The sequence below is a fragment of the Melopsittacus undulatus genome, chromosome 11 (genome assembly GCF_012275295.1).
Source record: "Melopsittacus undulatus isolate bMelUnd1 chromosome 11, bMelUnd1.mat.Z, whole genome shotgun sequence".
In the NCBI taxonomy this organism is placed as follows: domain Eukaryota; kingdom Metazoa; phylum Chordata; class Aves; order Psittaciformes; family Psittaculidae; genus Melopsittacus; species Melopsittacus undulatus.
Window position 1 is genome coordinate 17112929 of NC_047537.1, and position 22200 is coordinate 17135128.

Genomic DNA, 22200 nt, shown 5'->3' on the forward strand with positions numbered 1-22200 from the left:
ACTGCATTCACTTAAATTTGGCTCTGAAATATTTCGGAGCAAATCAGAAAAGCACAGGACTAGTCACCAGAGAACTGTCATTCTGCTCTCAAACTCCTTCATGAATTTTCTGCATGACTCTGCCAGCTCTAAAACAAAAGTGTTTATTTTCTCATGAGATTCAGAACTGCACCATTATACTCAACTAAAACCACATTTGTAAAGCACTGAGTCCTGTGACTGAAGCTCAATTAAAGTACATGAATAGTTATTTCCCCCAAAAAGACTGTTAGGATTTGCTCTGCTAAATGTTATATTTAACAACTATTTTGATACAATTAATTCCTCTTAATCTGTAGAAAAAAGTTAATGTGGATTTTATTTTTCAGACCAGCTACTCACATCCACTACCATCATTTCACCTTGTTAGCTCACCTATAGAGCCTCTGCTCTTATAGCTACACTGTCAAAACTATGTTGGCAGAGCCCCCTAGTGTAGACAGAGTAAATACTGGTGTAAACATTTTTGGAAGGGTTTTACTTGCTTTAAAAAGAAAAAAAAAAAAAAAACAAATGACAAACTGAGCTGACTGAAGCCCTCTTCTGCTAGCATATACTGCAATATGAACTATGATATATACTGGAAAAAGATACGCCTGTACCGGCACAGTTTATGGTCTAGTCATTTTCATATGCATCAGAAATGAAATCTTCATTAATGCAGGAGGAAAGAAGAGCTACAGAGGTTCATTATTTCAATTTTATAAACAACCCCACCAGTGTCACTGAAATGATACAAAAAAACCCCATCAAAACAACTGCATCTCTGTCACATATTTTTGGGTTGCAACACCACCATGTAAAAACAACTGAATCTAGAAAGTTCCATTATCCTACACCTGTTTAATTTGATGAATTAATTGATAACAATAAGCCTAAGAAAGCAGAAGTACTGTTTTCTGGATGAGAGAATGAAGAAAGCGACAAGATGGATATTAAGAAAATTAATTCTAGCACTACTCCTTCCTTTTACATAAATCCCAATAGGAAACATCAAGCTAGTAATCCTACATACCAATTTCTGTTTAGTGTGCAACACACTGCAAAAATCAGCAGCAACACAAAGAAACTGTATCTTTCTGAAATCCTGCAGTACAAACATTGTAAATTGCCCTGGAAGGCAACTGAAGAGTATCCTATCAACAGTGAGGACCTGTATCACTTCTGGTAGGTACCTGTTCCTCTAGTAAGCAGAAAAAAAAACAGAGCATGTCCAATAACAAACACACTATTGGATCTGATTCAGGCAAGTTTTACATCCCACATTCAGCTGGCAACTTCCAGTCCTCCCAATGCCGTCATTAGCAGAGTGTCAGACAAAAATATGGCAGGAGAAAGGGGAGCTAGCTTTTCACTTTCTGCCAAGAAGCACAGAAGAGACTTACTTTGAAACCAGCACAGCAGCTGCATCTCGAGCCTTATCACTGACAACCAAGTAACACTAAGGGTAAAAGAAAACTAACTGTAAAGCAATGCATACATGTAGATTTAATAACAATTACATGACTTTGTACATGAATATACTACTTACGATTACAAACATTATGGTTATATATTTTATGTAATTATGATTACAAACTGAGCTTAAGATTGTAAAACTATTAAAATTTCCACTTTTCATATCTCAAACAACGAAGTCTCCCTTCTAGTCTTTCCAAGGTGCTACTACAAAACTACAAGAGATAAGCCACTGAAGTGCTGCAAGTGTCAAAAGCACAAGATGTTCAGGTATTTGTGGGGAGGGCATGCTGTTTATTTTAATCTTAAAAGGCTGACAAGTCAAACACTTTGGCTTATGCTTAGTGAAACTTTATTACCTTTGTGGAAAATTCATCATGCTGTCATAGCTTCCTCTGTTACTAATCCTGACCAAAAGCTGATTTTCAATATAAGTCCTCAAACTTGGCTTTCAGAAAAAGCTGGCTACTGTTTTCAAAAGCTACAAGCTGTTAACGTAATCTAAGGCAAGCAATCATATCAGTTGTAAAACAAGTCAGTTTACTGCTTGTGAGAAAACAAGTAATGGTCTTATCTGACACTAAAGCAAAGAACATCTTGAAGATTCCAAAACTACAGATAAATCCTTTACAGATCAGATGCAAAACATATGGACTTAAACAATATTCTGAAAAGACAATTATTTATTACATATTGGAAGATTAAGCCTAAGAAAAACAATACAGGTTGGAAAATATTACAAGAGGTTTTATACTTACTTTTGCTACTGCAAGTATGCGATCCATTGTGGGCACACGAGTGTGCTCCTCCTCAGAAATATTGCCATCAAAACGGGCCAGATCAAAAGGAATCAAGCATATCATGGAGAGCCATAGCAGAAGCATATAACGTGTTTCCCAAGTCTGGAAAAGAATGGTAAAACAGAATATGCACTCCATTTTCTGCAGTATATTCCAACAAAGTGCCTAATGCACAAACCATCCACTGGCTCCAGGAACTTCCAGAGTGAGATGGTAAAAACTTTGAACCTGAACACCCTGAAACAACAAAGGAGACAGAACTACAAGCAAATCCAAACAGGAAAACAGTAACAAAATTAATGGACCCTTCCCTCTGAATCAGAAATCCAGACAAGTTTATTTCCTTCCCAAAGGAAAATTACATGTTGCTGTTTTCCTGTTTGCTCCTTCTTCCCTCAGCCCATTTGTGCCTCCAGTCACAAATATGAGAAAAATAGGTTCTTCCTAATTTCTTATGTATTGCTGTCATGGGTTTACTGAAAGAACTTTAGATGTGTTTCGTGAGACATGAAGGAGCTTTTATAGGCTTTAAAGCTGTACAACTACAACAGCAGCAAAGTGATCAGAATTGGTAATGTTTATTGTGAATTTATTTTAACTTAGAGATACAGTTATTGTCTTCAGATCCATTATTTGTTACTTGTAATAGATTATGATCTCTCAAAATTAATCTACAGTAATAAGCCTTCTGGAATTTTTACCTTTCGTTATTCAAAAATAGAAGAATATGAACTATGGTATGTTGGACTCCATGGGTCCACATGGATCCATAAAGAAGGATCCTTATGGGACCCTTCCAACTCCGGCCATTCTTTGATCTCAATCCATGCTAAAAAATTATTTGCCTAAATACTTTTTCCAAATCATAATTCTTGCCCAGAACATTAGGAGCCAAATAAAACTTTAAATGAGGACATACAAGGAATTGATGGCACACTGTTTCTCAAAGTGCAAACAGGTAAGAAAAAAACCTGACATTCTAGATTTATTTTTCACACTCAAGAATGTATTATCAAAAGGCAAAAAATCCTCATGCCATAACTGTACCATTTTCTCACCTCCCTCCGTTCAAGAGAAAAGTGGAAAAAAACCAAAACAAAACCAAAAAACCTTACAGATCTGAAGAGAAATGTTCAGGGATTGGGGAAGAATAAAACATTTTATGAAATTAAACAAGGAAAATGAACTATCATCTTCATTTTCTCATCAAAATAGAAGTTCTCATACCAACTTTGACATCCCAGGGTTTTAAAACCAACCTTAATGTTAAGAGGGATAAACACATAAAACTTCAATACTCCATTTCCTGTGATTTTATTTTTATTACTTCCAAGGTAAATTAACATGACCCTTAATGATTTGCATAGCAGGAAGAGGATTTTTCAGTTATTCCTTTTACAAGTTCAGTATCCTTCACTGCCTTTCTTACTACTTTCGTTTCAATTAATTTGTTCCCCTGTATGAATGGTTAAGAGATTTTACTTGCACCTCTACAACCATCACTTCTAAATCCTCAAAACATGTTCCATGAAACAAAAACATAAAACCTCTTCTTCGATACTAAGTTTCTCTTCTGACGACTATCACAGTAAATCACAGAATAGTTTGGGTTGGAAGGGACCTTAAAGCCCATCCAGTTCCAACCCCTGCTGCTCATCAGCTTTTTCTGCTGGAGACACAGAAGTTAAACAAAAAGTAAAGCAAGTTCTCACCTCAGGATCTTTTGGATTCTGGTCCACAAGCATATCCAAAACAGGCTGAAGATCACGAACTTCATGAGGAAACAGTGGGAGGAAAACTTTGTATCCTCTCACCTGTTAAACAGAAAGTTTCAGAATTTAATAAACCACTTGGCATTGTCAAGTGCTGACGAAAAGCAAAATATCCTTTAAGGAGCTTCTTGTATATTATTCTCATGTAGTATGAATGTAGGTTATGAATTAAGGTCTTAAATACCTTGATATTTTTGCAGTTTACAAATTTATTAATGGATTGCTAATACTTTAACTTGAAACCAAGGGGCCGCTGGGAGCCTGCCTAGTCCAACTCTCCTGCCAAAGCAGGCTGCCCAGGACCATGTCCAGTAGGGTATTCAGCATCTCTAGGGATGGAGATACCCCAGCTTCCCTAAGCAATTCACTACAGTGTTCAGTCCTCACAGTCAAAACATGTTTTCAAATGCTCAGACGAAAATTCCACTATCCATCCAAATCTTCATCATATTTTCCTGTTCCTTTAAACATTATGATCTTGGTTTTATCACTCAGTATCACAATGTTTGCAATTCTTTATAGCCTTTTCTGCATGCAGACCTCGATTTTTACCGCTCTGGATCATTAAGTAACAAACTATCAGGAAAACGATAAAAAAACCTACTCTTTCACAGTACTTATTTATTTATTTTACTATTTTTGAAAATATAGATTTTTTTATTTAAATAACAAATAATATATTGAAACCAAATATTTCAGTTACATTTGGGTTTTTTACCTTTGTAATGATGTAAAGAAATTTAAAAGCCAGGTGAACAAGTTGGGGAGGAGATCCATTGTCCCGTACTATATCCAACAACAAAGTCATCATCCACTCTAATGAAAGGGAAGGGGAAGTTAGACTACATGCAGTTAGCTTACAGTTTCTCGTACTTCTAATAATAAAGAGAGGTAGCAGTGTCGTAAGTAACATAAACCACAGCAATCTTGTAACACAAATATGAACCTTCTAGTTTAACAGATTTTCAAGTATACACACAAAAAATATTTAAAGATGACGTTCGTACCTAAGTGACGATCCAACAAGTGAGGTTGCTCCTGGTACTTGTCCATTATACCTGAAAAGAAAGATATCTGTAATAAACTAGTCAAAATAAAGGCTCTCACAGGCATTAACTTCAAGATATACCCCAATTCTATCCAGCTTTAGCTTAAAATTTCTGTATCCTTGAGCTAGGTGCTGCCACCACCTGTAAAGCAAGGTCAAAAAGTAAGAACACTACAAAGAAATAACTATAAAAATACAGTTTGGGCCCTTCCACAGTGCAAACATTTACCTACACTGACCCAAAAAGTCTCTTTAGGAGTCTCTCAGACTACCGTGAATAAAGCTCAGAGCACTCACTCAGTTTGCGGCTGTCCTTCACTGCAGAGCTCCTTGTGCCTCTCCTTTCCTAAGCATTACTTACCAGCACACCATTTCTGAGGGAACTCTGCAAACAGAGGACAACATTGAACCACTATAGACTGCAGCTGCTCCAGATGTACCAGCTTTACACTGGACTCCTACCCACACATGACCAGAACACTGCTTTACACCTTTCTCACCTGCTGTTCACATCTTCATTAACATATGGAATCCCACTTACTTTTACACACTTCTCTACTCGTTGGCATGTCAAATTACTGATTGCCTTTAAAAACACAGACCAAGATATCTCAACATCAAGAACTGGAGTAGCATGACACTTTTCTAACCCCGAGGCTAATACAGCCATGGGTAAATTCCCCCTGGACACACTGGGCTTCACCACAAGGCTATCTCTCCTCCCATGCCTGCAACGTATTTAAAGACATAGTTCCACCACTGAGGATCTGTACTAAAACAGGGTATGTGCACCACAAAATGCTTATCTCTTTCTTTTGAGCTACTTTACTATAGCAGAAAAAACCCCAATGCAGTACTGCTTTGAAAGTGAAGATGCACTTCACAAACCTCAGAACTAGTTTTTCATTTTGAAATAGAACAGAGGATGTTATTCAGCAAAGAACAACGAATCCTTGATAAATTTTAACCTGGACAAATATAAACTGTAGCTATTACTATCTGTGCTCCTTGAGACTTTTCACATTAATCTTGCTGCAGTAGTAAGTTATTTTTCTTCTGGGAAATGACTTAGAAAAGACAAAATGAATATTGAAAAAAGAAAACACAAGAACAACTTGCCACAGTTTTTAGAAACAAAGGCATTTCAATTTACATGTAGAATCAACAAAAAGCAACTGCAGAAACAAGAGCCGGATTTCAGAAGAGATCCACTGAACCAGTACAGCACCAGAGATTGCCTGGGCCATTTTAGATATTTGGTCAGAAAATAGCTTTTTAATTAGAAAACTAAAATACTTTCTTAATCCCCCCTTTTCCTTCATTTATGTTTCTCACAACTTCACTCCCTATTCATCCAACTGTCACATCAACACTTAGATTGAAGATATAATTCAAATTCAACAGTGCTGCAGTTGACCAGTGGATGACACTGCATAATCACTATCATTGGTATCCCTGGCAGGTATTTGTGCAATTCCATCTGGACACCACAGTGCTGCCTTCTATCAAGAAGGAAGCCTGAGCTCCTTATCATCAGTAACTTCCTACTGTAGTTAATGACACCTTGTTCTGGGTTCAACTGTAACAGTTATTTTTCTCCTTTTTAGTAGCTGGTGCAGTGCTGTGTTTTCGACTTTAGCCAGAGAACAGTGTGGATAGCACACTGATGATTTTTGTCGTTGCTAAGTAATGCTTGCTCTGATCAAGGACCTTTTCAGTCTCATGCTCTGCCACTGAGGAGGGGCACAGAAAGCCGGGAGGAGGCAGAGACAGGACACCTGATCCAAATTAACCAAAGGGGTATTCCATACCACAGCATGTTGTGCCCAGTATAGTTGGCAGGTTGTGAGCAAGTGTCCCTTTGTTACTTCCTTTATCATTATTATTACTGGTGGCAGCAGTAGTAGTTTTGTGTTATACCTTAGTTACTGGACTGTTATCTCAGCCTGTGGGATTTACATTTTATCAGTTCTCCTCCGTATCTCTCCTGGAGCAGGAGGGAAGAAGAGGGGAGTGAGCAAGCAGCTGCGTGGTTATGATTTACCTGCTGGGCTTAAACCACAACATACCTTAAGCTGCAAATGACAGAATTAGTGAATACAAGAAATTCCATCAACACCCCAAACAACATCTCTCAAGCAGATAAGGAATTTGCCATTAAATTCCACATCTTTCCAACTTGTTTTCCCAAATCACAGTCCCGCAATTTAAAATAAATCTCTAAATCTAAATGCTGAAGAGAATTAACTGGAAAATAAATTCTTCAAATGTTGTTATTTAAAAAATAAATCAGTAAATAAAAGTTCCTAATTTTTCCTACAAAATCATGGCTGCAGATTAAATGCTCTGCCTGTCATGGTTTAAGCCCAGCCTCAGCAGCACCCAGCCATGCACTCACCTCCATTTCCCCTTCCACCCCCAGGTGGGATGAAGAGAAGAATCAAAAGAATGTAATCCTCAAGGGCTGAGATAAGAACAGCCCAATAAATAAAGTACAATGTACTACTAATAATAAAAATTATATGAGAAATAACAAGAGAATATAAAACTAAAAGAGAAAAGGACAAAAAAACCCAATAAACAGGAGTGATGCACAACACAATTGCTCACCACCCCCTGACCAATACCCAGCCTGACCTGAGCAGCAGTCAGTCCCTTACAGGTAACACCCTCCATTTCCTAGCCTGGGCATGACATGCTGTGGTATGGAATACCTCTTTGGCCAGTTTGGGTCAGGTGTCCTGTCTCTGCTCTCTCCTGGCTTTTTGTGCCCCTCCTCACTGTCAGAGCATTAGAATGGAAAGTCCTTGATCAGGGTAAGCATAACTGAGCAACAACTAAAAACATCAGTGTGTTACCAGCATTATTCTCCGACCACAGCCAAAACACAGCACTGCACTAGATACTAGGAAGAACAAAAAATAACTGTTACAGCTGAACACCAGTCCACCAAATAATGAGCAACACATGGTTTTGTAAATGCTTCAGAGACCTGAGTTAAAATCCTCTGTAAGTGATGATCCCTGCCTTATCTGCACACAGATTATTCCTTAAGCTTCAACACGATATCGCATACATTTAGCCTGTCACTATATCTGGGACAGTTTGCCCAAATGAGGGCAATTTATCAAAGGATCAGATGGTACCTTACAACACTAAATATTATAACCAAGCATTGACCAACATACTTGTACCTATTAGTTTTATGCATATTAATACTGAATTAAATGGGCAATGATGTGCATGCAGAAAGTTCATAAATACAATTTACATACACAGAGACAGTACACATGATATGTAAGACAGAGAAATACAGCAAGGTGATTGGGTGGAGATGATGATGGCCTTTCAGACACAGATTTCTTCAATAATGGCTCCTCTATCCCATGGAAGTCAATCATTCCACCTGTGATACCGAACAATTGACACAAATATGAATGTTCTTGCTCATCTGTATGCTCATCACTAACCTCTTCAGAACAGTTATGTCAACTAAGTATAATACTACTGAGTAACTTCTGCAGGGTCAGATTTCCAAATTTAGGGCTTTCTGGTTTATTGTTTGCCTATCTAGTCTCTTTTTGTCTAAAACGCAGACACTGGATCAATATTTTGACTGCAAGGTTTTGGGTTTTTTGCGATTTCACCATTTTTTGCCAAAGTACTTACAAAATGGTAGTTCACTTAATTCAACTTGTAAATACAAGAAACTTGGAATGAACTTCTGCAAATCACCTGGTCAGAATATTGCATCCAATACACAGATGTGCATCGTAACAAGCTAATTACAAAGGCCCTGCTACATGTACCTAATTACACACTTCTATATTCAGCTAAGGTCTAGAAGAATTGCTTTCATGATATGGCACAAAAGCTCAGTTACTAAGTCATATCCAAGATGCCCTCTCTCAGAAATAGTTACATGATCTGTATGGCTTCAGCTGCTGTTCATATTTCGTATGAAATAGAAAGTAAAAATATGAAATTATCACTTTAAAGTTCAAAATGCATGCACAAGTGATGAAGTACAAAAATGGCTTTGACAGACATAAAAACTTTAATTATGCTACTGCCTGCATTTGAATGAAAAACTGGAAGATAAACATGGGTCAGAATTATAATTCCTTAAATCTGAAACCTAAGTTTTTATTTTCCATAGTTAAATTGTGGAATACACACCTGGAACACAAAATGAGTAAAAAATAAACCTAAACTACCTGTTGATGAAGTCCCAGCATTCCTGCTAACCCGAAATCAGTGTTTCAGTCCTTCTGGGGTACTAAATTCCTTTAACCAATACAGGAACATGCTCCCTCCCTTTGGATGATGTGCTTACCTACAAATTTTTCCACGATCGATTCCCGAGTCACCAAGTCCCCGAAGGCTCCCTTCAGGTTACCGATGAGCCCCCTGACCTCCTGGCTCTCTGTGAAGCTCTCCAGGATGCTTCTCGTGGTGGTGACACTCGCCTCCTGATTCTTGCCTTCCTCTGGCTCCGATCCCACTCCATCCATCTCGCCCAAAGCCATGTCCGCTGCCAGGCGTCACCGCTGCCTCCCACCGCTGGGCAGAGCAAGAGCCGGTCAATGCACCAGAGCCCACCTCTGCCCTCAGCCGTCCTTCCCTCAGGCGACACCGCCGCTCCTCACACACGGCCCGCGACAGCCCCGCCCGCCACCATGCGGCCCACCGCGCCCCTCCCGCGCACAGCAGAGGCCCGGCCCAGCCCTACCTCACCTCCCCACACTCTCGGGGACGGCGAAGACGCCGGCGACAGCACCGGATAGGACGAAGGACACGCTTATCCCCCCGCCTCCGACCCCACCCCGCCCGGCCGCACCGCCGCGCATTACCCCGGCAACCGCAGCGGCGCTGCCCGAAGCCTGCCCGCGCTGCCCGGCACAGCCTCGCTCCTACGGCGCGCCGCGCGGGACTAAAGGGTGCAGGGGCGGCTGCGCGCCCGCTCGAGGCCACGCCTCCCAACAGCCGGCGGCGGCTGAAGGGACAGGGAGCGGGTTCCTTGGGGGAGGCCGGCAGTTCTCAGGCTTTATTGCGGATCCTGCGAGCTGCCGGCCCGGACAGACCTGGTTTACGCTTCTGCAGTGATGTGGAATGTCCCTGTCCATCTCGGCTCTACCTCGCTCCGGCCGTGAGTGCTCCTACCACGCCACCGAGCCCACTCTTGACATCAGGAACAACCGTCCTGAATCCGCCTCCCTAATCACCTTGCGTAGGTTGCAAAAGGCATGTGGAAGGCAACTGGATTACACCGTTATCCAAGACTATTAATTTCGTACCCTCTCCCTACCAAAACATCAAATGCCATGGTTAGTATCATAACTTACTATCTAAATCTCTTGAAATTCTGGAAACAAAACCTCATTGTCGCAATAACAATCTGTAAACAAAGCTTGAGTGCTGCAAACTATAGCTGCAGCAAAAAAGGGAAGGGAATTAAGTGGGCAGTCTCACACCAAGTGTCTGTCCGCTCGCTGCAGTAAATGGTCTCACACCAGACTCCTTGCCCTCAGGAAAGTGTTTTGTTCTATTTCAGTCCAAAACACAGAACATCACCCACTCTTCCCACACGCTTCCCTGCCGGCTACTGAGTATTTTACCTGGTAACAGCACTACTCGGCTCTTGACACATCACCAACACTAGGAAACTAAAGTTGGGCTCTAAAGTAGACATTAACCAAGTCACCTCAGGTTCTCTTTTTACTTAATAGAAAATAAACATGGAAGATCAGACCAGCTAACAAACTGAGTGCTCCGGGTGAGATGAGCCACCTGAGGCATGCATTTCACCTTTGATTATAAAGGAAATTGAAAGAAACACTTAAATCTGGTCAGGATGTTAGGACCAGAAACTTCTCTTTCCCAGTATCCAGCAACTCTATCCACACCCAAATCTCCTATCTTCAGGCTCAAATTTGTTAAAGCAAACCACAGTCACAAAAAGCTTGCACACCAAGCATATAGTTTCTGCAAGACAAGTATTTTATTTGAGAAGGAGCCTAAGTTCACATGTGCTTTCCACTGTAATACATGTATCTTTGTTAACATTAATACTAGTATGCATGCACTTTGCTGTTTACTCAGACCTAGATCTACCTGTCAGCTATGAATGCAGCTGTGTTCTCACTCCACTATTCCACTTCTCCACTGCTATAATTGTATTAAGAAGCATAACCACACAATGACAACTTGCTGTAATTATAGCCCAAATTCAACGTACAAAATTTTAACTATTTCTATTACATTTATAGAAAGCAAAATGTGTGTTTAAAACATATCAATTACCACAATATAACTTTAAATTTTATGAAATCTTTATAGCACAGCCATTTTAAAGCTAATGAACGTCTAAACATACTTGAATTTTTTAATGTAATAGTTTAAGTATTAGTCATGACAACTGCCTGAAGCCTAAATATGTGAGTTCAGTCATTGTGACTCACCTCCTCTGATTCACATAAACATTTGTTGGACTGTACTTACATTTACTTTCTTTACCACTTTCTTCTATTAAAAAATAGATGGATTGGCTAATGTACTCTAGCTCACATTGTATGCCAGTATCTTTGTTGCACAGTTATCTCCCAAATTCTCACTGCCTATGTTTTCTGCAAAAATAAAGCAATTAAGAATATTAAAAAACCTGACAGTCATCTTAGACACTGTTCCTTCAGTAATACAGCAGCAGAACAGACTAGCTCTGCATACCGTACATTGTTTTCTAAAACTGAAAATACATCAAGCACCAGCCGATACAGCAGCAACAGATGCTTTCTTGTCATCAAAACACTAAACCTCCCTCCCACATTCTGCTATCCTTTTACAAGGTTATTTAAATATGTTACTATCATAGTATAACACATTCAAATACTGTACCAAAACTATGATATGTCGTTGTCAAACCTGTGTGGCAACAACCCACTTTCTGACCATACAGGCAATTACCAAGAAACTACAGAGACATCCTTTTTACAAAATACCACTGTAATTTAATTTCTCATAACAAAAAAAAGTAAATTACATTAAATTAAAATAAATATTTAAAATATTATTAATTATATATGCTTGCCAAGTGCAGTCTAAAGGGCCTTGCTACTCTTTAAATCAAAAAGAGAATGTTTTCATTTTCAGATTCATAGAATCAGATTTAAACTTTGGATTAGAACACTTAACATGGAAAGAACAGAAATATAAATGGGAGAAGGGATGGAAAGAGAGACAGAAAAATAAAACAGAACGAAAAAAGGGGAGACACAAGGAACTAGTCAATACTCCCAGCTCCGCAGTCCCACAGCAGTAGCTTTCCATAATGAGCTGCTGATAGAGGAGCAGGCACAGCCAAAATGTGCAACCAACCATGGAACACAGCAGCTATGAAAAGAGACTCTCTACAGAGAGTAAGGTGAAGCTGACTGTCATGCTACTTTTCCAACCTAGTGGAGTCTTCACAAACACAGCAGTCTTTCCTTCAGCAGGGTATGATTCTGTGCTAGTAAACTAGTAAGTTAGAAATTACACAGTCACTCAACGTTTAGTGGTGCTCAAAACTGTACTTAAGCCTTTTATCTTTCAGGTATTTGACCATTAACATTAATTCCTAGTTTGGGTTGCTTCTGATAAGCAGGGGCTGTTCCTTATTAAGGAACTCTATCAGGATTTCTCAGCTTACCTGGTCACTTTAGGAGTTTTTTCATTACATTCAGGGTAGATCCCCTGTACCCCGTCCCAAAATGGTTCCAGTGGTTTATGTAATTAAAGAGCTGATACAATTTGTTTCGTTTCTCAAATCCTGGAGCTTTGGGTATTTTACTGTGATAGGCAGAGAAAAAACAGCTGCTAAACCCACCAAACATTCCAGCAATGGCCAGTTCAAATTCTGAATGGCCATAGAAGGAAGCAGGGTCAAAGATAATTGGCCCAGAGTCGTCCTCAGCCACATTTCCTGCCCACAGGTCCCCATGCAGCAGAGCAGGAACGATTTCTACGTCACAGAACATTTCAGGAATCTTTAGCTGAAAAAAGCATGAGTAAACAAAACAATTAAGGCGCTTTAAAGACAATATAAAATAAAGTACTGTAGTATATAAGAGTCTGAGCTGGTCAAATACTGTCTATTTTCAGTCCTCATGGAGCCATTTTGCAATTGGCGGCTACAAGCATAAACTTAAACTGCAAGTCAGTAAATATTCTTAACAGAGCCTAGCAAATCATTTAATTCAGTCTAGCAACAGCATCTACCATTAATGTATTGTTTCTAGGCATGGATAGTATTGGCTGTCACAAAAAATATCAAATAAAATCAATTTTAATTAAAAGGTTTCAGTGGTAAAATGGGCAGCAGTAAACATCTGTAATGATTAACCAGAATTAAGGACCAAATCTGTAACGCAGAGCTTGCAGAGGAGTACATTCCTGGCTGTTCCTTAAGTGCTGCGTGGAGTTTGACTTGAACAGAGCAGTAAGCTTGGACCAGTTAAAAAAAAAAAATAAAAAAAAAACAAGAATCTGCCCAAGCAGCAGAATCTTACCCACTTTGTAACACCACGATCCTAGATGGGATTTAGCATCTTCTTATTATTAGCTATATTCTAAGAAATAAATGTCAGTGTCAAATTACAGTTTTATTTTAACTATCTACTAAAACCCTGAAAGAACATGAATCCTTTTCAGCTGACAATATTAGGTCAGCTGTGAAGCTAGTCCAGTTACTGCTGTTCATTAAAAGCTATGTAAATCCCTTATAAAAAATACCTTTAAAATTCCACTGATACATATTTTCTAACATTTAAAGAAAAAGATATAAGACATGGTTCATACTTTCAGCTGTGACCAAAGTTCTCTGGCTTCTCTGTCCCCATAATCTTTTTCAATCAAATCCATCTGTGCTTGGAGTCGATGGCGAATAAAAAAGGAAGGCCAATCACTCTCCCATTCATTCACCTGCAGAATATGATAGAGAGATTTGACATGAGCAATAGTGGTCAATATTAGTAATAGATAAACATCAAGTTAAAATGCTTGATGCTGACACAATGGCCAAGACAGAATTAATACAAACTACACATGACAGAGCCTTGGGTGACATGGTCTAATGAGGCACCCCTGCCCATGGCAGGGATTTGGAAATAGATGATCTTAAGGTCCTTTCCAACCCTAACCATTCTGTGATTCTGTTTTGTTGCTTGCTCTTTTGGGGGTGATGCTCTCTTCCATTCTTAGGTCAGCTGTCTTTAATATGAGACATAAATTGAGGTTCTAGTTATTTTCATTTATTCAAATTTTCTTAATATATTTTATAAGGAGAGTTTCTGGTGAGATCATGACAGCTGTTCCATATTATATTCCAAAATCTTTCTGGCAATGCAAAAGTATTCATTCATTTTTATTGGATAATGTGTTTCTAATTTGGTGAAAACTTATACTTGAGTTTGAGGTATTGAAAGTTCATTCAGTTAAATAGTAGAATGAAATGCTCCCATGTGCAGAGGCAGCAAATAACAGATTTATCTCTCAGAGCCCATTCCAATGTTTTCTGTCTTACATGATGAAGCTCTCTAACAGCAGTGGGTTTTGCCATTTGAGATCTGTATAGTAGGGGTTTAGAAAAACGCAAAACCAAGACATCGTATGAGAAGGGATAGTTATTTTATGAAGTACTGCCAACCTAAAGAGCTACCACATAATTTCAAATTCTTGTTCAACCCACTGTGTGATACACGCATTATAGCAAGCCACATGCATTGAACAGCCATCATGTCACTGTGCTGTCAGTGAAGCAGTGAGAGCAAAACTGTTATTATGAAGGTGAAGAGCAGTGAAACAAGCATTTTTAGGAGTTTAGACACCTATATGAGTACATGTGAACTTTCACAGACAGGGAGCATACCTGGGCTATATAACCACAGCAAGTGGCTGTATGGAATCCAAATTTATCCACATACTGAGACTCAGAGTGACCTGCTCCTTTACCTAAGAAACAAAACAAATATTGGCAGTTTTGAGATCCTTACATAGTCAAGTTTGCACTAAATTTCAGATAATAGGCATACAAAATAATTTTAAACAGTAAGTTACACTTATTTCATGGTCAAAACCTTCTCTAAAGATGTAAAGAACTCTCTTAAAACTGAAGATACCAAATGGAAATGGAGGCCAAATTAGTCACAGTTACTAACTTTTCTTTGGATGAACCAGTTAGACATCCAGAAACAGAGTCCAGATACCAGGTCCACAATCTACTGTTCTGACACTTGAAGATGTTATCATTAAACATGGCTTATTTTTGACTCATAGGCTACTTGTAAACTGGCAGGTAATTTGGCCTTCACTCAGAAACAGTGGAAGTCTTGGGAAAGCCACAGATACGTACCTGGTGGTTCAGATTTGAATACTAACAACACTGAAAGAATAATTCTTCGTATCCCTTCCCCTTTTTTAAATCATTTTATATATGCCTTAATCCACTTTCTGAAGAATGATGTGTTTTAATGATGTGTTTTCAATGAAGTTAGTAGAAACCAGATCATGACCTTATGTTGCTGAATTACTGTTGCCTCCAAGTAGCAAATGTTGCACATTTTACTACATATTCAAGTTCAAAAATGTAATCCCCAACATCTTTAAAGGGGAACTTAATTATGTGTTTACTAACTGGGACCATCTGCTGAAATAATTTAATTCCCTAACCCAACAGTGAGAAAAAAAAAAAAACAACCCAAAACCAGAGGATTTCTGCAAGGTCAAGAACACTGCAAGAGATTAATGGTATATGAGGCTGCATGGTTTTACTGACAAAGAGAACAAGTCCAAATTTTACGTTTGACTTATGAAACACTGAAAGCTCTAACTACAAATCTTAGCACTATTTCTTACTAAATTACAGTATCTGCCTGCTTATATACAACAAAGTACATATGAAATGAAGAACAAAACTAATTTACTTTTGTCAAGGTAAAAATGGTATGTTTAAAAATTATGAGTAATTCCTGTGTATAATGCACACTCGAGAAGTGTGGCATAAGGACAAGGGGAGCAAATCTCATGAAAGTGTCCCCGTACTGACTTTAATTATCATTAAACTGGTAATGCAATACTGTACTACAGGCAAATTAATTACTTGATTTTTTATTTAGTACATGTTATCAATACTCTACCAATTGTGTTTCCCTCCTTTCTCAATTTTTCTCCAAGTTTCTGGTTATAAAGATGGAGATCTGCCATCTGCTCTCCAAGCTCTGAACAGTATCTGTAGGATCAAAAAACAAAATAAAAACGAAACAAGACAAGTGAACAACATACTACAGGGGAAAAAACACTCAGTTAAATATTATTGAGTGTATTTCTGACAAATATAGAACCTTAAACACTTTCACAAGTGCATAATGGGGAGTAAATGACAACTCTTTAAGAAACAGGTTGTTATGGATAATGAAATCAACAGAAGACAAAGCTCTTGCAAGAAAGATAAACAGAACACAAGGTTGTATAAACAGGAGCATAGAGAGCAGGAGGATCAAATAAACCTCCTTATCAGCTCCACATGAAGCATAGAACATGGTATCTACTTAAGGGCATCGTACTTTGAGATCAGCCAAACAGCAGTAAGAATGGTGAGTCTGAAAAGAAGACATAGACAAGGATTGAGTTAAGGCTGCTTAATGCAGATGACAAAACAAGTGAAAAGCAGTTATAATATTGCACAGATAGCTGAACAGAAACTGCAAGGACGGAAACTAATTTCTTTTCCATGCCTAGAATGAGTAGAAAATAATGGGTTACAATTGCAACCAGGAAGACTGAGGTTAAACACCAGAAAATCTTTCATGGGAACAGTGGGATGGTTTGGAATGGACTGTCTGGGAGACTCTGGAATTGCTGTTATTCTCCAAATAAAAATAGGTTGGGATCCCCCCCCCCTAAAAAAACCCAAAAAACAACCCAAACAAAAAAAACAAACAAACAACCCAAAACCCAACAGCAGAAGAGCCTTAAGCATTACTATTTCCCTATAGAGGCCCAGAATGAAGCAGTTAAGTCATGAAAGCCTATGCTCAGGAGCTTATGACTAATGGGCTAAAACTCAGCCATTATGTCATTCACTTTGGTAGCATCTCAGCACATGTGGACCAGCACATAAAGCTCTAGGCTAGCGATGGCATGCAATTTCTGTTGCAGGTAGAGAGTCATGGAGGAGCATAATGTGAGGAAGTAGTGTATATACACATGTATATACACATATATGTTTTTTAATATATACACACAAAAAAGCATGGATCATAACAGATATAAGCTCCATCTCTGAGAGAATAGAGATTCTTGTCATAAGGTTTTCTGACTGAACACATGCCCCAAAATGTAGTAGAAAGAAAAAGAGACGTCCAGATGCACCTTTTGAGGCTCTTCATCTTGAGGTACTCCATGACAAACATTGCTCCTCCTCCAGGCAGGTCAATCACTTTGATAGGCTGAGGCACTCTCACAATATTGGTCTTCTGAATAGCTTCCAAACTTGCCATTTCTCCTTCAAACATTTTTCTAGCCTGTCAGGGAATAAGAATATCCTTGGATATAGAATATCCTATAGAATATCCTATAGAATATCCTATAGAATATCCTATGGATGCCTGCAACAAGTACTATGGAAAAAATAGCCCTGTTTGCTAAGTTATATGGAGATATACTATCTTGATTAAAAAAATGTAGCTACAGCAAGGTTTCACTCCACACAGGGAGACTTGAGTACTACTTTTCTTCCCCAAATTCATTCCAGTGTAGTAGGATACATCACATTTCACCATGATTTCCAGTTGCACATGGAGATACCAAACTACAGAGATGTAACAGTACCTGTGAGGGTAAAACCCAAGGCCACCTTCTTCAAAACCACAGATGACCACTATAAAATGAAGTCAAAGAATGAATCCTTAATCTGTTTCCCCTCTCCATGTAAGTCAATGGCCACTAGGTGGAGAGATGTCAGTACAAATATTAAGCCTGTACTCTGCGTTTCTGAAGTAATTCTGCTCTTCCTCACAGCAGTTTTAGGATTGTTTTGATAAAGCAAATTGCTGATGCATTGTGGTGTTATAAAAGCAATTCAGTATTCATTTAGTAATAAATTAAAAGTTAAGAGCCTGAAAAATTGCAAGAAACTTACTGGTAGAAATAATCAATGGGGAAGGTTGAAACTCTGTGGCTTTAAACATAAAGCATGGGTTTTAGCACTGGCACCCTGTTCCCTCCCTCCCACTATTCCCAACTGAAACACAAAAAGGAATGCAGTGAATGCAAACTCAGCTCTAGGCTTTTCCAAATTCTAAGTACTACAACAGCTCTGTACTTTGCCTCCCTTTTACATGTTGCAATGCTAATTCCTGTTGAGGGTTATCACATTGCATTCCATCTCATTCTGCATTAACCAAACCTACTGCACGTTAATATTTCACATAGACAACAGCTTTTGAAAGAAAATGTAAATGAAAACTGGAATAATTCAAAGTCAGCCTGAAAATGCAGAAGTCTAAATCATTAACAATCAGGCACTTTGAAAATAAAAAGCTCTCTACAAGCAGTAAATATTAATAGTTAAATATCTGCATTAACCTGAGATTTGTGGTTGACTTTAACAAATACTCGTCCACTGTCAGTTTCATAAGCTTGGCCTTGACTAATGTATCCTCCTCCCGAGCTTCCAAATGCCTTCAGGACGGATGTTTTCAATTCTGTCTTCAGGATCTTTTCCATGGTCGCTCCCAGGCTGCTGCAGCTGCTTTCTGCTAAATCCACTGCGAAACAGGATAAGGTTTGGGTCCTTCTTTCACTGTCACTCAGCTATGAGGTAGAAAGGACTGCCCACCAAATAAAACAAAACAAACCAGCAGCCAAAAGGAAAAACAAAAGGCAAATGCAGAGATAATTTTTCAAAATGCTCTTTCCTGTGGGCTGTAATTACATGAAAAATAAAAATGCTTAGAAATATTTGCTAGAATAAATCGGGGAGGTGTGTCCTGGGTCCTCTCTCGACTGTGCTGAGAGCTGCTGGTATTTGTAGTTTGGACCCGTTTTTCTATTTTAAGCTCTCTGCTCGCACTGGGGAGGCATTGCTAAACCAAGCCACTAGAGGGAGACTCAATGCAACGATATAAAATGCGCACGTGCTGTGCTTATTTACATGAAAAACAAAGTTCCAGCCCATAAGGATGTAATTTCAGCCACCAGAAATATGTGCAAAGGTTGGTGGGTATTTTCTGTTTGTAGTTGTTTTATGTGGAGATCTGTTGTCATCACGGAGCTCTTTAGAAGGCTTTCCCTTCTTGGGACAGAATTCCATCTCTTGCAAGAAACAGTCAAAAAAATTTTATTGCCTCAGGTCAGTGACACAGCAAAGTGCTCAGGGATGGACATTATCTGGTGAAAATTCACAGTAAAAGCATCAAGCTGGTAGTAAAGAAGTTTAGACACTGTTCCTATATACTTCTCCAGGTTTAACATGATCTTTAGACTTCATTTCACCTTTTCATCTCCTTTCACAACCTAACACACAGAAATAAGATCCCTTATGCACTACTGAATTCAATCAATTCCTGCTTGCAAAATGCACTGACACCTTCAGTTATATGTCAAACATTTAAAACATGCTATCATAATCTTTGAAAACATGCTGCAACCCAGGCACTGCAGTATTCGCTTTAATATGCCTTCATAAAGACAACCTATTTGGTTTGATGACTGACTCCTGGCACATTCCAATCCATAGAAAAGGCTGTTCTTGGAGCAGCAATGCCTACCACCAACCTCTGCAGGGAATTTCTGAATTCTGTTACCACTGTTGCACTATTCATCGTCATCCACAATATTACTGCTGAACCCAACATTTTTGCAGTCTAGGATGCCATGGACTTCTCTTCTACAGTTTCTAGTGAAGACGCCAATAGTTACTGACTGCAACATTTCTTCCAACATTCTTTTGATTTCGTCTTTGGTTAAAACAGAAACAGGACTGTATTAATCCAAATATATTGAATCACTTAAATAGCAGCCAATAGACAGGAAACCCTCATTTGCTTCCATGATGGATCTGTATTTAGCTAGTAACACACAGGCGACAGGACTGGTTTCCTAACATTTTTGTTCCAGTCAAGCAACTTTAAACAGTATTGTTCCAAATACCAGAAGCAGAACAACTCCAGAGCATCCCAGATGGGCTGGAAGGAACAGAAGGCCGCAAAACCAAGCAGCACCGGTTCAGCACCACGGCTAGATCCCCAAAGAAACTCCAACTGCACTGGTGAGGTGTGAGGAGATGGCAATGGTTAAATATACAGGATTATTCATCTGAGTGTTGTCAGGCTCCTGATTTGAGCCCTATCCTCTGGGTTATGCTGGTAGTGGAGCTTGTAACTGTTCAGTTTCCTAGCTATTTTCTTCTTTTGCACACAATCGCTTCTAATATGTTTGTTTCCAAAGACTGTCCAGAAGACAAGATACCCCCCCTGCATACAAATGAAGAAAAAGATTGTTCTCATGTCCTTTGGGAGTAACAGCATCTAAAGAATCACAGGAAAACAAAGAAGCTCCATTAAGCTAAGAGCAAGAAAAGCCCTTCTATCGTAAAAACCTCCCTTCCTGACAGAAGTTACTGTTCCTCAGTAAAGAACTAACCAAGGACAAATAATTTAAACTCCTTTAAAGCTATAGATCTGACCTGCAGCATAACTGCAGAGGCTGTAGCTCTGTATGCCACCATGTCATGAGAGATTTCAGTGAATTATTTTGGGATTTCACTGAAAAATGTGTTGAAAAGTAATTGAATATTATTTTGCAAAGACAAATAATAAAACTATTGTGATTCCGGTGTGGTTTCAGTTACCAGAAATATGTTTCCCTTTTAAATCTTCTGTCACAATCAGCACAGGACAAGTTAATTATATACCACTTCCCACCCACTTTTACTTCTGCTAGAACAGTCCAGCATCATTTAATATCACCAGATCTATTTTGGAACAGCAGCCAAGATGAAAAGCAGGGAGTGCCACATTCATCCCTGCAGGCAGTTTGTGTAGATGGCAGCAGTCCATGAGAATGAAAACGAATGAATCACACTGAAATGTCGGGTACAGAGGAACTATGGGCAATTCAGCAAAACTACAGGTTCTTGCAGAGAGGCTCAAACTGGATCTATTTTCATATTTTGGACAGTCAAGCCTTGCAAAGTTGGTGTCGTGGTTTAAGCCCAGCCAGTAACTCAGAACCATGCAGACACTCACTCATTCCCTGCCTTTTTCCCTCCTGCTCCCAGAGGGATGGGGAGAACTGAAAGAATGTAAATCCCACAGGCTGAGGTACGAACAGTTTAGTAATTAAGGTATAACACAGAACTACTACTACCACCACCAATAATAATAATGATAAGGGAAATAACAAGCAGAGAGACTATAAAACTGAAAGAGCAAAACAATAAACACAAGCAATGCACAATGCAATTGCTCACCACCCTCTGACCTATACCCAGCTGGACCTGAGAAGTGATCTGAGCCTTCCAGGTATCTTCCCTCAATTTACATACTGAGCATACTTCACCCTTTCTCCTTGTCAAAACAGGAATGGAAAGTCAGCAAAATGATGACACAAAAGCAGAAATACAGAATGAGAGCATGGGTACAAGGAAACATGCCTGCGAGATTTAGAATGTACAGAGGGAGCAAAGAGGGAGGAATAGATGAGAAGGAAAAGTAGGACACATTAGCTTTAAACCATGAAATAAAGAAATAAAGAATAACAAAGGCATGGCTAAAACATATAATAAAACAGAATTATCAAAGAGGACAATTCAAAGAGCAGTGAGAACTATACAATATGTAAGGGAAAAAAAAGAAACAAACAGAAGCTACCTGACAGAACTGCAGCAATTTCTTCCTAAGGGTTCAGCAGCCTGCCTTCACAAGAGAAGGTTCCATCCCCTGACCTGCTGTTTATCAGAAAGCAAAATGAAGGGATCCATGGCACAGAACAGCTTGCTGTTATATTCCATTTGCATTCCTCTCTACCACTTTTAATTGAAGCGTAA

General features: G+C 39.0%; 2 protein-coding genes across 3 annotated transcripts in view; both read right to left on the minus strand.

Annotated features, from left to right (window-relative positions):
- The window catches only part of TBCD (tubulin folding cofactor D), a 122765-nt gene extending 112725 nt beyond the window's left edge, over nucleotides 1-10040 (minus strand). The window contains exons 1-7 of the mRNA XM_034067411.1: nucleotides 9971-10040; nucleotides 9454-9680; nucleotides 5077-5127; nucleotides 4788-4885; nucleotides 4010-4111; nucleotides 2256-2399; nucleotides 1425-1480 (exon numbers count right to left, since the gene is read on the minus strand). Coding sequence (XP_033923302.1) covers nucleotides 1425-1480; nucleotides 2256-2399; nucleotides 4010-4111; nucleotides 4788-4885; nucleotides 5077-5127; nucleotides 9454-9646 — 644 coding nt within the window. The 5' untranslated portion in view covers nucleotides 9647-9680; nucleotides 9971-10040. The remainder of the gene's footprint in view (nucleotides 1-1424; nucleotides 1481-2255; nucleotides 2400-4009; nucleotides 4112-4787; nucleotides 4886-5076; nucleotides 5128-9453; nucleotides 9681-9970) is intronic.
- Nucleotides 10041-11096: 1056 nt separating this feature from the next.
- LOC101868077 (fructosamine-3-kinase) lies at nucleotides 11097-19249 on the minus strand. Of its 2 annotated transcripts, XM_031044841.2 has the most exons (7): nucleotides 18738-19249; nucleotides 17523-17674; nucleotides 16289-16380; nucleotides 15022-15104; nucleotides 13953-14075; nucleotides 12982-13147; nucleotides 11097-11743 (listed from the first exon to the last, which is right to left on the minus strand). In XM_031044841.2, exons 1-7 carry the CDS (start codon nucleotides 18876-18878, stop codon nucleotides 11676-11678), a joined length of 825 nt encoding a protein of 274 aa, XP_030900701.2. In that variant the 5' UTR covers nucleotides 18879-19249; the 3' UTR covers nucleotides 11097-11675. The 2 variants fall into 2 exon arrangements, with proteins under 2 accessions (XP_030900701.2, XP_005144287.1); XM_005144230.4 differs by lacking the exon at nucleotides 11097-11743 and having other exon boundaries at nucleotides 12206-13147.
- Between the last annotated feature and the right edge of the window lie 2951 nt (nucleotides 19250-22200).

What these genes read in the sequence shown, in the direction of transcription:
- LOC101868077 (XM_005144230.4), bottom strand. Translation starts at nt 18,878, where the DNA reads ATGGAAAAGATCCTGAAGACAGAATTGAAAACATCCGTCCTGAAGGCA. An exon ending in AAGTCAACCACAAATCTCAG is followed by an intron (nt 17,675 to 18,737) that starts GTTAATGCAGAT and finishes ATTCCCTGACAG; the next exon opens with GCTAGAAAAATGTTTGAAGG. An exon ending in AACTTTGGTCACAGCTGAAA is followed by an intron (nt 13,148 to 13,952) that starts GTATGAACCATG and finishes TGCTTTTTTCAG; the next exon opens with CTAAAGATTCCTGAAATGTT.